We start from the raw sequence: 15000 nt of genomic DNA on the forward strand, positions 1-15000 counted from the left end.
AGTGTTTCCACACGGACGGTTTTAATTGCCGAATGTGCGCATCATGGAGGATTTTGGGGCTCGATTTGAGACTCGGCGCAACAACAAGAGTTTTCCCGGTGGTGTTTATTTATTTATTTTGAAAGAATAAAAGTCGGGAGTAAATTTGTGTTGAAAAATTTTTATTTCACCTTTTTTCTATTGATTTATTTCTATTTTTAATAAAATAACCACACTGCACTAATCAAATGTTAATCAAATGTGCACCGTTAAAATGATGTTTTATTATCCATTTAGGATACAGCCCTAAACTTCCAAACATGAAGACGGAAAATAATTTAAATACATTAATAAACAAATAAATACATATAATAGAACAATACGATTTTATGAAAAAATTATGTATACAATTTTAAAAAAAGAACTAAGCGGTTATTTAATATTTCCCTTTATTATTATTATTTGTAGGTATATTTATAAATAATAAAAAGTAGACGCAAAGAAACCGGAAATCACGTGTTCCGGCGCCTTGACCGAGTAATTATCGTGCCCGAGAATCATTAGCATAACGGTCCTGTCCCAAACGCCTCCGTCTGGGTCTCCGAAGGCCACTAGGAAGTGTGTTAGTGTGCGGCACTTGTACTGCTCTGAAGTGTGTAGGGGATGTGAAGGTATTTGAGATTCTCCCACAGGGTTTTCAGTAGCGTTCAAGTCTACTTTTTTAAGACTTTAGGTCACGTTACGTTATTATTAAAGAAATAAATATTTATATGTATATTTTATAACCAGTTTATTTATAATTCATTTATTTATTTTAGCTCTTTGTATATATCAAATATAAGTTTTATATAACGCCCTGGATCCTGTCAGGATACAGAGTTCTTTAATGGTACAAAATGTTCCGATGCGCCCTACATAGGGGCCCTTCATAGGGTCTGATTTCATTACCTAGTAGTTGAGCTAGCACGCTTTATGTTTAATAAAGAATGTATTTGGGATGAAGCCGCGTCATGTAATAGACGCTGAGTAAAATAAAATAAAATAAATGAAATGAAATGAATAAAATGTGATTTTGGTTTTGTCGTTCACTAAAAAATGTAGCTATGTTTTTTTTTTATAGAAATAAAAAAAGATATATTAGATTTATTTTTACAGCAATTAATTAAAATGAATATGCAGGCAACTGTAAGAAAACTGCGTCTCCTCTATGGGGATAAAATGGCGGAAGGTGAATCTTACCTCGGGTTAAAATGCAGAAAAACGCAGGTAAAATCAGAAGCATGATGCATTAAAACCTGGGATTTAGTCCGCTGTTTAATTCAGGATCCTTAAACCGGATTCAGAGGAGCGACCTGAAGCCGAACACCGTGTCCGGGGAGCCTGAACACCAGGTTGCCAGATTGGAGTGACCTGATTCGGAAAATCCCGCATTGTTACATCTCCATGTGTCAAAAATACACCGAGCAGTCATAACATTGTGACGTCATAAGTGGAAAAACACTGATTATCTCTTCATTATGGCAGCTGTTTGTGGGTGCGATATATTGGGCAGCAAGTGAAGATTTTGTCCTTGGTCAATGTGTTGGAAGCAGGAAAAATGGCAAAGTTTAAGGATTTGATTTGTAGGATTTGCTATCCAATCAGATTTCAGCCATCATATCACGTATCTTCAGGGTCAAAGGGTCTTTCTGTGAGGCCTTAAGAATTAACAGTGTGGCACCAGTAGCTTCAAATAAGACAATAAAGCTGCTGCTTTAACAGTCAGATTTCTATTTGGCAACACTGAGGCCATCTAGCAGGCGTACAAGAAGAGCAACATTTTCACAGCCTTTGATTGGATGGTCATAGAGCACACGAGACAGAGCTTACAAACAGCATCTGTAGCAAACTGCACAAGTTCGTATTCATACGTGCAGCTGACAGGAGAAGAAATTGGTTGCAGGTACACTTTCATTTTTAAGAGGAAAGTGTGGAAGCTGGTAGATCTGATGCAGCATTTTATCATTCTTCTTCTTGAACAAATACCTTTGAACCTGGTTCTTCCACATACTGTTCTCACTCATTTGAAGACAAGTGTATAAGAGGAATTTGGATGCTGTAGTGTGAAATGTATTAATTTACTACATGCAAATGCTGTGTCAATATTCCCACATGATTTAGTACAAAACCATTGATGAGATAAGACTTTCTTCTGTGAATTCTTTAGGGTAAAATGCTAATTGATTAATTAGTTAATGTAGGAGTATCAGATCATTTTCCATTTATCCACACAGGTCCACATTTGAAAGAAAAAAAAAAAACTAAATTTTATTTATGCATATCTCACACCAAGCTTTAGGGATGCTAAATCACATAGTGTAGGTGTTAATGTCAAGTTTGGATTATGGCAAAGACGATCCCAGGGCTATTCTTATAATGATTAGATAGAAAAAACGCGAAAAAGGTAAACATGGCAACCCTGCACTGAGCGAGGCGGAGCTGTCCACGGTGCTGAAACAGACACTTGCTGAAGCCACAGTTAGACTCTCGTGTGTTCGTGTGTGTGTGTGTGTGTGTTCGTGTGTGTGTGTGTGTGTGTGTGTGTGTGTGTGTGTGTGTGAAATTGGAGAGCTTTAACAACAAGGACACCGTGTCATTGACTTTTACTCTACATATTATTTCTTTTTCACATATTCCAGTATTTTATTTTAAAAAGTACCCATATTTAAAAAGATCTGCCTCATACAGCATGTTGGAATTTCTGAAATAAAGCCTGGAAGGTGCACATGGTTGCATTTTCAGGTAAAAGATCTGAGAAATGGCGATGAAGGACCGAACGATTGTCACCATACAGACACCACTAATGATACCAACAGTATCAATGATCCTTTTAAAATAGTGCACAAATAAACATCACAAAGGTAAAGATGTTTTTTTACTTGTCACATATGCGTTACAGAGCAGTAAAATTCTTTCTTTGAAAAAGGGACAGATATGATACAGCATCCCTGGAGGGTTAAGGGCCTTGCTCAAGGGCCCAAGTTGCTGATCGGACCCCAGACCTTCCGATCAGCAACCCAGAGAATGAATTACTGAGCTTGATGGATTCTGATTGGTCTGGTTATATTCGTACTAATCAACGTCTACTAGTCTACAGTGTCAGAGGTTAAGGCTAAAATTTTCCCAAATTCTGCAGGACTAAACTTTTTTTTGTTGGGGTCAAAAGGAAAAGAATTGACAAAGGAAATGTTTTATGGACATAATATAAACATATATACATAACTATCTAAATGCAACTCTAATTGGACAACTCATCTTTCAACCTCGTTTCAGCGACACAACCGTATCTTCCTATAATACCATCAAATTTATTTCTTATTTACTGTCCGTGGGGCTCCAGAGATCGAGCCAACTCGGTCGTGTGAGAAGATCGGGTCATGCGCTCTTCTGTCCGAAACAATCATTTAAAAACAGATAAATAAATAAGACACGGATTCCAGAAACCTAGAATTCATGTAAGTTTTTACTAGAGAAAAAAAACAAAACAAATCAGGCTGCGCAGGACATAAAGAACAATTCAGACACCTGTACACACGACTCTCAGAGTTTTCTTTCTTTCTTTTTTTTTTTTTAAATGGCCTGTAAGACTTTTACAGTTCAACACGCTAGCGGGCTGTACCATCAGAGGTCATTATAGGAGACCCAAATAAACAAAAATCAAAAACAAAATTATTTTATATATATATATATATATATATATATATATATATATATATATATATATATATATATATAAAAGCACCTTTTTGTGTTTTGAGTCATAAAATCTCTTGAGTGGAGGGGAGAGACGATGGAAAAAAACGGCTGGGTTTAAGAAAAATATGCGAGGAAATAAGAGCGAGAGCAAGAGAGAGGGAGAGAGAGGGAGCAAGAGAGAGAGAGAGAGCAAGAGAGAGAGAGAGAGAGAGAGAGAGAGGGAGAGAGGTGGAATGGCATATGAGTGAAAAAGTGAATAATAGGCACGTCCCTAGAAAAAGGAAGAAAAAAAGGAACGTATGAGTCCAGCTCCGCCTTTTACACACACACACACACACACACACACACACACACACACACACACACACACACACACACACACACACACACAATCACATTTTATATATATATATAAAGTGGGGGTGGTTAAAAAAAACAAAAAAACAGTAGAAGCCCGTAATCGCCTGCTTCGTAAAGATCAGTTGTGTCTCTCTGCTTTGTAAACGTCGATGCCTGCAAGCAAGACTTTTGTTTATGTGTTGAGATTTAGCGAGTCCTTGTCAGACAATCTCTGGCGTTGCGTCTGTAGTAATCGGGTGATTATTTATAAAATGAAAAAAAAAAAAAGAGAGAAAAAAAAAAACAAGTGCCAGCAAGATGAACATAAAAAAATCCTGTACTGTAAACCTTTTACGACGGTGAACTTTGTAATGAACGATCGCGAATGCGTTTTGGAATTTTTATCCCCTCCCCCCAACACACACACACACACACACACACACACACACACACATACAGGCGACTAGGGGCGGCGCTTCAGTCGACTCAGATCGGCCAATCGCTGAGCTCGTACAACCTTTTGTTCACTTTGCCCGTTTTGCGTTGAATTGGTCTCGCGGCGTCTCGAATGTCTCGCACTCGCTCCCTGGAACGATCACAATGTGGAATGTCGATAGTGTTCTTCGTCGTGCTTCGGGAAAACGGAAAAACCGCGTGGCTGAAATCGTTCTTCCTCCTCCAGAGATTCGTCGTCACACAACAGTAATTACTGGTACGGGGAAAAAAAATAATAATCCACCAACAAACCATTGATGATGCAAAGAGTTTGTTTCGCTCTGAATATAAAATAATAATAATAATAATAATAATTCTGCCAACGGAGTTCACAAAGTGCCCAGAAGCTTTTCATGCAGCGCATCAGTACGAAGTGTGTGAACGCGGTTCCTATCGGCGTTTCTTCGAGCCAGGCTCTGATGTCATCAGCGTACGCCGTCGACCCGTCAGGCTGTTCTCATCTCAAGTCATAAATAAAGCAAAATATCCGTAAATATTGAAGCGTCGACCGTATTTACACGAGATCCACCGAGCGAGCGATCGGGTTTAGTATTTTGTTAGTAGTTTGCGTTCATAGCGACAGAATTTGCAACCAAATCAGCCGTTTTATTTCTTTTTGTCTACCCACAGTTTACTGTTTGGCGAAACGCTATATATATATAGAGCCTGGAAGTCAAACTGGGTCAATCAGGAGGAGTCCGGGGCGCACGGTGATGACATCACAAGGCAGTGATTGAATGAAAAGGGAGGAAATGCTCAACGACGTTTGCCGGGAAAAAGAAAAACACGATCGCGCGATGTACGTTTCAGTTGACGTCGATTGTGTTTCAAGTGTTCGCCGATTTTCCCCCAAACATGCAGGTGAATGGAAAAATGTGTGTTTGTGTGTGTGTGTGTGGGTGCTTGTGTTGAGAACTCCGGGGCCCCTTTAAATGCAGCACCGCATCATTCTTCATTCTGGCCTCTTTCGAAAGAACCCCACACAGTTTCACTCCGTCGCACCCTTTCACCTTTCATTCGAGTTCACCCCGCGGGAGACCATTCGTCCCTCCAGGGGGACACGAGCGTAGACGCTAGCGAGACGCGATCCGGACGCACGCCGCTACCTCACCTCATAGAACGGTTGATAATAAACTTAGTAATAATAAAGTAGAAAAATATCAAGAGCACGTGTACACGGTTCGATTTCTAGACGCGTTTCTTTTGTAGTGGATCGTTTGGTGTGTGGTGGGTTAGTTTTTTTGTTTTTTTTTCCTTTCTTGCGTGGATTTGCGAGCTCCGGGCCGCACATGCGTGAAGTGAATTTCCTTGATTTTTCAGGCTGCTGTCGTTTTTCATATTGTCGACGTTCTGTCCATTCCATCTGCACAAAGAAAGACGGAGAAAGTTAATACTTTGCCGCGAGTGCTAAATGTCGTACCCGTTTTATGCTTCTTGACAGTATGACGATAGGACGTTGCCATGGTAACACAATCTATTCCTTAGATCGGGGTCCCCGAACTACGGTCCGCCCCCACAATTGGAACGGCGCTCTGAACAATGCCAGAGACATACAGTGAGGAAAATAAGTATTTGAACACCCTGCTATTTTGCAAGTTCTCCCACTTAGAAATCATGGAGGGGTCTGAAATTGTCATCGTAGGTGCATGTCCACTGTGAGAGACATAATCTAAAAAAAAAAATCCAGAAATCACAATACATGATTTTTAAACTATTTATTTGTATGATTCTTTAGATTATGTCTCTCACAGTGGACATGCACCTACAATGACAATTTTAGACCCCTCCATGATTTCTAAGTGGGAGAACTTGCAAAATAGCAGCGTGTTCAAATACTTATTTTCCTCACTGTATACTGAAAATTTAATTTTAAATATATGTTTTACTCGTATCATATCTGTATTTAATAATAAATTTCGGCTTTCAAACTGAAACGTCTCAGATATTAAAAAAGGTCGTGGCACTGATAGTCGATTGCTGGAAATATCTGCAAAAATCCATAACCACGCTGCTGAAGAGGCTGAGAAGGTCTGCTGTCATTACAAGAGCGGCCTCTAGAGGCGAATCGCTGAAGCTGCATTGCACACTGCACTATATTATGTTTATTATTGATTATTTATTAAATATAAAATTATATTTAGCGATGAATATATTCATATTTATATTCCTTTAGCACATGATTTTAATGTAGTATTTTTGTAAATAAGATCAGTGCTATTTTACATTTAGTGTTTGTTTTTTTAATCCAGTATCTATTTTTGAAAAAATAAATGTTTTTAATTTCAATAGCAACGAATAGGAAAATAATGTCCTTATGATAGTAATAATGCTCTTTTAATAGGCAATATACCTTTCTCACAAAAGTGAGTGCACCCCTCACATTTCATTACATATTCTCAATACAATACTGTAGAAATGAAACGTAAACATATTTTAGAGTATCAATGTGCAACTGTACATCAGTACAGATTTACTGTTCTCTGAAAAAAAAAAAAAACAACAATCAGACATTATTGGTCAAATAACTGGCAACCACAGCGAGTCCACCCTCAGTGATCAGAGCTGTACGTGGTGCAAGCGTGCAAAGCCACACGTCCTTTTCATCATGTTCATGCGTTTGTCTGCTTTCCAGAACCATACAAATGTGTGTATCTGGCATGAGGACTTGAGAATTAGAAGTGTTGCTCTCCACAAAGACGCCTCTGCTATGAGAAGATCAGAATCATCAGAAAGTGTTCAGGGTCATACAGAGGTTTTTCCAGATGGGTTCCACTCAGAACAGACCTCGTAAGGGTCCATCAAAGAAGTCGAGTCCTTGTGCTGTGAGTCAGGTGCAGAAGCTGCTTTAAAAAAACGGACGCGAGTGCTGAAGCGTTGCATTAGAGGTTGCAGAAGCAGAAGGTCCGCTCGTCGGTGCTCAGAGCGTATGCCGCACATCGCAACAAGTCGGCCTGCAGGAAAGTTCTGAGGAGACTTGTTTGGCTCAGATGCTGTCCAGCATGTGTGGTGACGACCTTTTGAGGAGCACCAAGAAAAGTGTGTCTTTCCTACAGTCAAGAATGGTGGTGGCAAAATCATGGTCTGAGGCTGCATGAGAGCTGCTGGTACTGGAGAGCTGTGGTTCAACATGAAGCCCTTCTTCAGAAACTGGGCTGAACGGCAGTTTTCCAACATGAAAATGACCTCAAACACACCGCCAAGATGACGACTCCCTGTCTGAGGGTAAAGGTGACGGAGTGGCCAAGTATGTTTCAGACCTGAACCCTGTTGAACACCTGTGGGGATCCTCAAGCGGAAGGTGGAGAAGCTTCATGTGTGTAACATCCGGCAGCTCTGTGGTGTCATTGTGGAGGAGTGGAAGAGGATCCCAGCAACAACCTGTGCAGCTCTGGTGAATTCCATACCCAGGAGGAATAAGGCAGTGCTGGATACCGATGCGGCTCACACACAATATTCACACTAGACGGTTTTGACATGTTCACTGAGGGTGGACTCACTTTAGTTGCCAGTTATTTAGAAAATAATGGCTGTATGAGGAGTTATTTTCAGAGAAAAGTAAATCTGTACTGCTACACAAACTGCACACTGACTTCTAAAAATATATCCAAGTTTCATTTCTATAGTTTTTTCTCTTAAAGACATACGAAAATGGTTGCTGAAATGTGAGGGGTGCACTTACCTTTGTGAGATACTGTATCTGTTGAAAAGTGATGCTCATTTGTCTGTACGGTGCAGATAAACTAATCAAAGCATTACAAGGCATAATTATGGAACATGACAAAGTCACTCCAGCACATTGAATTTTCTGTTACAGACCCCATTCAAGAGAAAAATGTGACCCTCAAAGAAAAAAATTTGGGGAATCCTGCCTTAGATGGAACATTGATACATCGTGTGTGTGTGAGTGAGGGAAATAGAACCAGGAGACACACACACGTGGTTCGATCATGGATACGTGTCCAGGCCAACACCTGATTGGTGAGTTCTGAACTGAGTGCTGATTGGACAGGGGTGTGTAAAGCTGTGCAGTGATTGGCCGTACCTCCTAAGGCGTGTTCAGTCATACTGAGGCACAGTGACTCCAGCGTGGGGTTGATCTCCAGGTCAGTCCCCGGAACCGCGCATTCTGGCAGGAGCAACCAAGACAAGTGTGAGAGGAAGAAAAAGTGTGTGTGTGTTTGTGTCTAAATGCAGAAACAAAGAAAGTGTGTGTACCTGGTTGCTGAAACAGAAGCATGGTTTGTGGAGACGTGTGTACAGGGAGGGAGTGTGTTCTCTGTACCGAGCTCCGGCTCTGACTCGGCATGCTGTTGCTCCCTCCGGGATTCCCAAACCACAGGTTCTGAAACGCACTGCATCATCAGAGTCTCGCCCAGTGTTTTGTTCATTTCTCTCTCTCTCTCTCTCTCTCACACACTCTCACACACACACACACACACACACACACACATTCGGATGTACATACAGAAACACTGCTCACTGACCTGTCTGCCTTGCGTGCTGAGAGCTGGCTGGTTGGCGAGTGTGTGTCGTGGTGAGTGTGTAATGATGCCCATGCGACTGGGAAGCGGCGCTCCACGAGGGGGCAGAGGGAACTGTCTTTGTCCTCGCCGAGACACCCCTCCAGCCACAGAGCCTGCTGTGGGCAAAGAGTTTGACCCGTACGCCCACCTACACACACACACACACACACACACACACACACACACACACACACACACACAAAGCAGAATTAGTACCACTTATTGACCCGACGGTTTCTAAATAAGTCCTTCTTCAAACATGTGCAGTAGTCCATGAGACGGACCCTTTCTGTCTGTACACGGGCATGTCCAGCATGGCTTTCCGTGGGAAAAGGCGAAGCAGCTTCAGCACCTGCTGCTTCCACGACGCCAAGCGCTTCTTCTGCGTCTCTGTGAACGCCTAAACATCACACACACGCAAAGAATTACGAGGGCGTAGACGCTAGAGGTCGACCGATTCACCGGTTTTACAGATTAATCGGCACCGATGGTTCAAAAGTTCCGATAGTTTTTCCGGGTAGCACTTGAGCCGTTGAATAAATCCGCTGTCATTACCAGAGCAGCCTCTAGAGGCGAATCACTGATGCTGCGTGCTGAACGGGGAGCGCTACACTATATTTATTATTCATCATTTCTTAAATATATAATTATATTCATTAATTAATATATTCATATTACATGAATCAGTACTGCTTTCTTTTTGTAATAAGGATCAGTACTATTTTACATGGAGTGTGTGTTTACTTTTAATCCAGTATCAACAATCGACGAATTAATCGGTTATCGGGAAGTATCGGCCGACCTTTAGTCAACATTCATCACAAAAGACAGTATAATAAAGAAATCATAAATCACTCAAAATATATTGGAAATAAAACGACAAAAACTGCTTTGAAATTTCTCGCCTCATGTGTTGAGCACTTCTCAATAAGTTGTAGATAGCAACTGATGTTCTCCTCGTCTGGCCGCGACACCAGCAGCTGCGTACACACTGAAACGCAACAAATTCAACATTGCTACGTGTGTATATCGCTACGTGTTACAATTAATTTGTTAATTGTTACAAATTACGAGCATCACCTTTCCCCATCACCCGCGTAAACTGCCCGGGAATGTCCCCTTCCGAGATGGGCGTGGACGAAGTCTCCCCGTCACAGGGCGAAGGATTGTGGCTCTGAAAGCCCTCTACAGTCGCATCTTTCTCTTCCACGGGATTGGCTGCCTTGTTGGTAGGCTCCACCTCTCTCTGGGAAGCAGTGGGCGGGCTGTAGGCTTTGATGGGCGTAATGACGATTTGCTGAAGTTCCTGTAGGGCGTTCCTAACATTCCCACCTTCGAGGATATCCTGTGGAGGATTGGGATGTTGAAGATTGCTTGAGTAAATAGCATACGAAGAAAGACCTGGTTGGTGTGCGGGACATTTTTTGTGAAGCTCACCTTTTCAAGAGACTTGAGGACACTTTGTCGTTCTCGCAGCTTCTGAATGCTGAGGGCGATCTTGTGCCGGGCTCCTTTGGTCACGTTCTGTAAAATAAAGTAGACAGAACTTACCCCTAAAACATGCATCATGACAGATCTGATCAAGATAAAGGAGCCATCAGGCCCTAAACAACACACTTTTTCCAGCTGAAGATGAAGAAACCCTGACCTGTGATTCTAGATGCTGTTCGGTAAGGACCATCATCTCCTCATAACTCATCTGGGAGAACAGGGATGCGTACTTGTGCAGACGAAGGCTCTTTAACCACGTTGGCACGTCTAGGACACACACAATCAACATTTAGATCGAAAATTTAATTTCATGTTGAACAAAAACTGCTGCAATAACCAGGTTTCGTTTATTTATTTTCATTTAACAAAAGCTCAAAAGCTTCACCTTTCATGCCGCTGCCGTCCTCCTGGAACGTATTCCGTGTGTTGATTTGATCCTCTGTTTGTTCGCTGCCTGAAGAAGCTACGCTGCCCTGTGGAGACAGTGGTGCATGCTCCGCCCCCGTTACACCCTGGCGACCTCCCACTTCGTCCTGGCCCAGCCAGTCAGAGCTGCAGCCCGGCTGGTTGCCAGGAACAAGAGACATTGAGCGTGTCACTGAGCTTGGTTGTACCTGACCAGAAAGGCCTATAGAATAAAAACAATAGTTAGTCCACATCCCAAACTACCAACCAATTGTCTGCTCCCCAAACTACCAACCCTTCTCTGCGATTGTCTGCTCCCCAAACTACCAACGCTTCTGTGATTTTCCGCTCTCCAAACTACCAACCCTTGACAGTGATTGCCCGCTCCCCAAACTACCAACCCTTGACTGCAAGTGGCCACTCCCCAAACTACCGACCCTTCTTTGCGATTGTCCGCGCCCCAAACCACCGACCCTTGACAGTGATTGCCCGCTCCCCAAACTACCAACCTTTGACTGCAAGTGGCCACTCCTTAAACCACCGACCCTTCTCTGCGATTGTCCGCTGCCCAAACTACCGACCCATCTCTGCGATTGTCCGCTGCCCAAACTACCGACCCTTCTCTGTGATTGTCCGCTTCCCAAACTACCAACCCTTGACAGTGATTGCCCACTCCCCAAACTACCAACCCTTGACAGTGATTGCCCGCTCCCCAAACTATTAACCTTTGACTGCAAGTGGCCACTCCTCAAACTACCAACCCTTGACTGCAATTGTACGCTCCCTAAACCGCAGATTCACAAAATGCACTACCCAAACTACTGATATTTTCCAAAGATTTAACACCTGCACCACTGACCTGTGCTGTTGATAGGCGAGGGAACTCCAGCTGCACCCGGGAAGCCCATGTGCCCGTTCTGGCCGGCAGGCGAGCTACATGTGGATGGCGATTTTTCATGCCAGGCATGTGCCACCTCCAAGGAGTCGGTCGGACCTGTCCATTCGTCTGAGCCCTGTCTGGCATGATGATGGTGATGATACGGTCCAGGCGGCGGTCGAGCCGACAAGTGCTCCTCGAGATGGTTGAGCCACAAAGCGAGGTTGGTGCGATCATCAAGCGTGGTGGCCGGGTGGATGAGGGCATAGGAAAGCAGCTGGCGGCTCTCCTCCACAAACAGGCTGCTCTCGATGGTGTGGCTCAGGACCTGCTGTAGCAGCTTCATGTACTCACACTTGGCCTCGCTGTTACGTGGCTGCAGCAGGGGGAGATGCGAAAGCAGCAGTGAGACAACCTTCTCTTTGGGTTCCTGTTGCCACTGGCTTACAATGGCTGCGGAGAGAGAAAAAGTCCATTGTATGTCAAGAGCTTCCAAACCCAATTTCTCCCGTTCATTTGGTCTTTCCAATTTCTAAAATATGTGACACACAGAAATAATCGGAATACTTGAACAACGTACCTGCATTGTTGGCCTCAGCCTCCAGTAAGTGTATCTCCGTGCAGTCGGCCAGCCAGTGCTCCAGGCAAATGTGGAGGAATCGTGCTTGGGTCCTCGAAACCCTCTTGAGCAGTGACAACAGTGCCACCGTCTGCTCGCATTCATTCCAGCCCTTAAACCAGTCCGTTAAAATCCCCACCTGGTCCCGGAACATCATGGCGAACCCTGACAGAGTCCTCTCGAGGTGAGGGTTTACGGAAAAGGGCTGCGGCCTTTATTGTGGAACGGAGATGTTAAGGATGCCACCCCCCAAAGGTTGGGGGTGTTACTGCAATAGTCTTACAGTCCACTCAGGAGCTGCATAGAAAAGGCTTCACATGGTTCTGGCCCGTTTGATTGGGCAGCGGGGCAGAAAATGGGGTAGTAAGTGGTCAGTGATCAGTCGTCACAGAAAAATTGATAAACGGGACACTGGAATAATCGTTCCCAATGTTTTCTTTGAGATGTTTTTAAACTTCAAAGTCAAGCTATGGGAAAGCAGAACACACAGAAAGAGATAGTAAGTTTTTTTTAAAGAAAGGTACAAGAAACTTCAACATCAGAGCAATTAACAGCAGAGGATCCTCTCACTTCCTCTGGTCTTTTATAAACAGATTAGGACATCCACTTATCTACTGGATCCATCACAATTATGGAGTCATTCTCAGTGTTTTAACTGCTGGTTCTTCCTTGTTTCTCTTGCTTGCTTCAACCTCCTTTTTAGATTGAGGTAATGGTGAAAGTACGCGAGAGAAGAAACAGGGTCAGGAGTTCATCACCTTGGAGCGACGTGATTACACGGGTTCACCACACAGGTGTTAGCACATCACATGATTGGCATGTTAACTGACATACAGGGGCGGATTTGATTACACTGTTGGTGGACTCTGGTCAATTTCACAAGGAAGGAGACCCGAGGAACCAAGGAGACGTTAAGAGCTCCGGGGATTACGCTATGATCAGCCACGAGCCTGCAAGATACCGAAGCTACTTTTTCAACATTGTAAGAATACGGATACCACAAATCCTTTGTGAGTAAACAGGATTCATCAGTACAAATCCAACCGAAGACGTTGTCCATTACAATTCGCATCAGATTACGAGTACGCTGGAAGATAACTGGCTTCGCTGAGCCCCTTAGTGCAGACTACAGCAACTCTCGTTTCAGGATTAGCACGGCACATTCGATAAACCACAACTGGCTACAGACTGAAGGGAGTACAAACGTCCTGTAATGCCCACGTATCATCCTGCTCCATGTGCGCAAGTGCTGGTGGATGAAAAGTCACATTTACTCGTGAAAATGTCCGTCCATCTGTCTACCTTCTTAGAAAAGCACCAGATGGTAGAAAACTCAGCTTTATAAATGAAATACAGAGCAATAATAGGTCAGGTGTATGAAATACCTGGATAATTAGATCAACTCTCGTCCGGTTCAACAGTTCTAAATCACGTGTCTAGTCCAGGGGGAATCAAACCAAAACCCGTAGAAGTTACTAAAGTCTACACGCCTCGCTGGGAATAAACCTGCGAATAACCCGCGGTACCTGATCCTGATAGCGACACTGTTCTGTGTTCGTTTCGCTCAAAAAAACGTTTTTCTTCTTTTTTAATGGCTACTTGCCAGACGTTCAGAACAGGGCCATCGAACCGGTTTTCCCAGATGCCATGCGTTTAAAATCCCAGATACGCTTCCAGAAAGAACTTCTGAACTACTAAAGCAAACACGTGAAAGACAGAAGCATGCATTACTGACCAGTCTGTGAAAAGGACATTGAGACGTGTTCACGTCGGGGTTGTTTCTTTCCTCCACGTTTAGGGAAAGATCTCCGTATTTCCATTAACGGGTAAAATGTTTGTCCTAAAAATAAAAACGGCCCCCATTTCAAGTCCTTTTAGGAGCTTCATAAAGAACCCAAGAAGAAAAAAAGCTTATGGTTTGCCTGTGATCATCTGACCGTGTGTTCCTTATATGTTAATCCTTAATGAGTGAGCCAGTGGCAACTGTAGCGAGAAAACAGTCCTTAAAACGGTGTGAGGAAGGAACCTTGAAAGGGACCAGGCTCAAGAATCCATCGTCATCTGGGTGGCACCGAATGTCCATTCATTACAGTTCTATGGTTGTAGTGTACACTGACAGGCACGTAAAATACAACCAATTAACAAACTGTTGAGATCGATTACAGCTCAAATCCGTCCTCAAAGCTGCTCGGTGACTTCGTGGATCTCGTTTTTGAAGCGACTGAGGTTTTTAAATGCAGCTGATGAATTTGCATCGCGCCGAACTCGTCCCCCTACGCACGATATTTGACGCTAGTTTCAAGTATTTCTTGTGCAATAAACAAAAAAAAAAAAAAAAGAGTGCATTGGGCAGAACGGGAAGCGCGTGCACACCGCGGTCAAATCCACACGCAATAGTTAGTTTTGAAACTAGTTTTCGAAGTTTTGTGTGCAGAGGATCAGATGCAATTCGGTTCATTTTGACAACTTTGTTTTTGTTTTGTTTTATGCATTCTTGACTTTAGTGCATGGTTTTGTTTGTTTGTTTATTTATTTGT

The 15000-nt window shown here is 43.1% G+C and overlaps 2 protein-coding genes across 4 annotated transcripts in view; both read right to left on the reverse strand.

The window, feature by feature from the left end:
* Positions 1-1401, reverse strand: part of LOC310729903 (uncharacterized protein) — a 6051-nt gene extending 4650 nt beyond the window's left edge. For 2 of the 3 annotated variants that reach the window (XM_083548529.1, XM_083548528.1), the window contains exon 1: positions 1219-1383. In XM_083548529.1, coding sequence (XP_083404655.1) covers positions 1219-1261 — 43 coding nt within the window. In that variant the 5' untranslated portion in view covers positions 1262-1383. Of the gene's footprint in view, positions 1-1218 lie in introns of all 3 variants that reach the window. The other variant, XM_083548530.1, reaches the window with a different exon arrangement.
* A 2062-nt stretch (positions 1402-3463) lies between these two features.
* Positions 3464-15000, reverse strand: part of samd4b (sterile alpha motif domain containing 4B) — a 13010-nt gene continuing 1473 nt past the window's right edge. Inside the window, exons 2-13 of the mRNA XM_083549095.1 lie at positions 12425-12930; positions 11827-12297; positions 10948-11190; positions 10720-10829; positions 10509-10595; positions 10152-10416; positions 9977-10062; positions 9356-9471; positions 9033-9219; positions 8764-8890; positions 8591-8674; positions 3464-5911 (exon numbers count right to left, since the gene is read on the reverse strand). Of these exons, the coding sequence (XP_083405221.1) occupies positions 5883-5911; positions 8591-8674; positions 8764-8890; positions 9033-9219; positions 9356-9471; positions 9977-10062; positions 10152-10416; positions 10509-10595; positions 10720-10829; positions 10948-11190; positions 11827-12297; positions 12425-12620 (2001 nt within the window). The 5' untranslated portion in view covers positions 12621-12930 and the 3' untranslated portion in view covers positions 3464-5882. The remainder of the gene's footprint in view (positions 5912-8590; positions 8675-8763; positions 8891-9032; positions 9220-9355; positions 9472-9976; positions 10063-10151; positions 10417-10508; positions 10596-10719; positions 10830-10947; positions 11191-11826; positions 12298-12424; positions 12931-15000) is intronic.

Source organism: Silurus aristotelis, assembly GCF_946808225.1.
Source record: "Silurus aristotelis genome assembly, chromosome: 8".
Classification (NCBI taxonomy): domain Eukaryota; kingdom Metazoa; phylum Chordata; class Actinopteri; order Siluriformes; family Siluridae; genus Silurus; species Silurus aristotelis.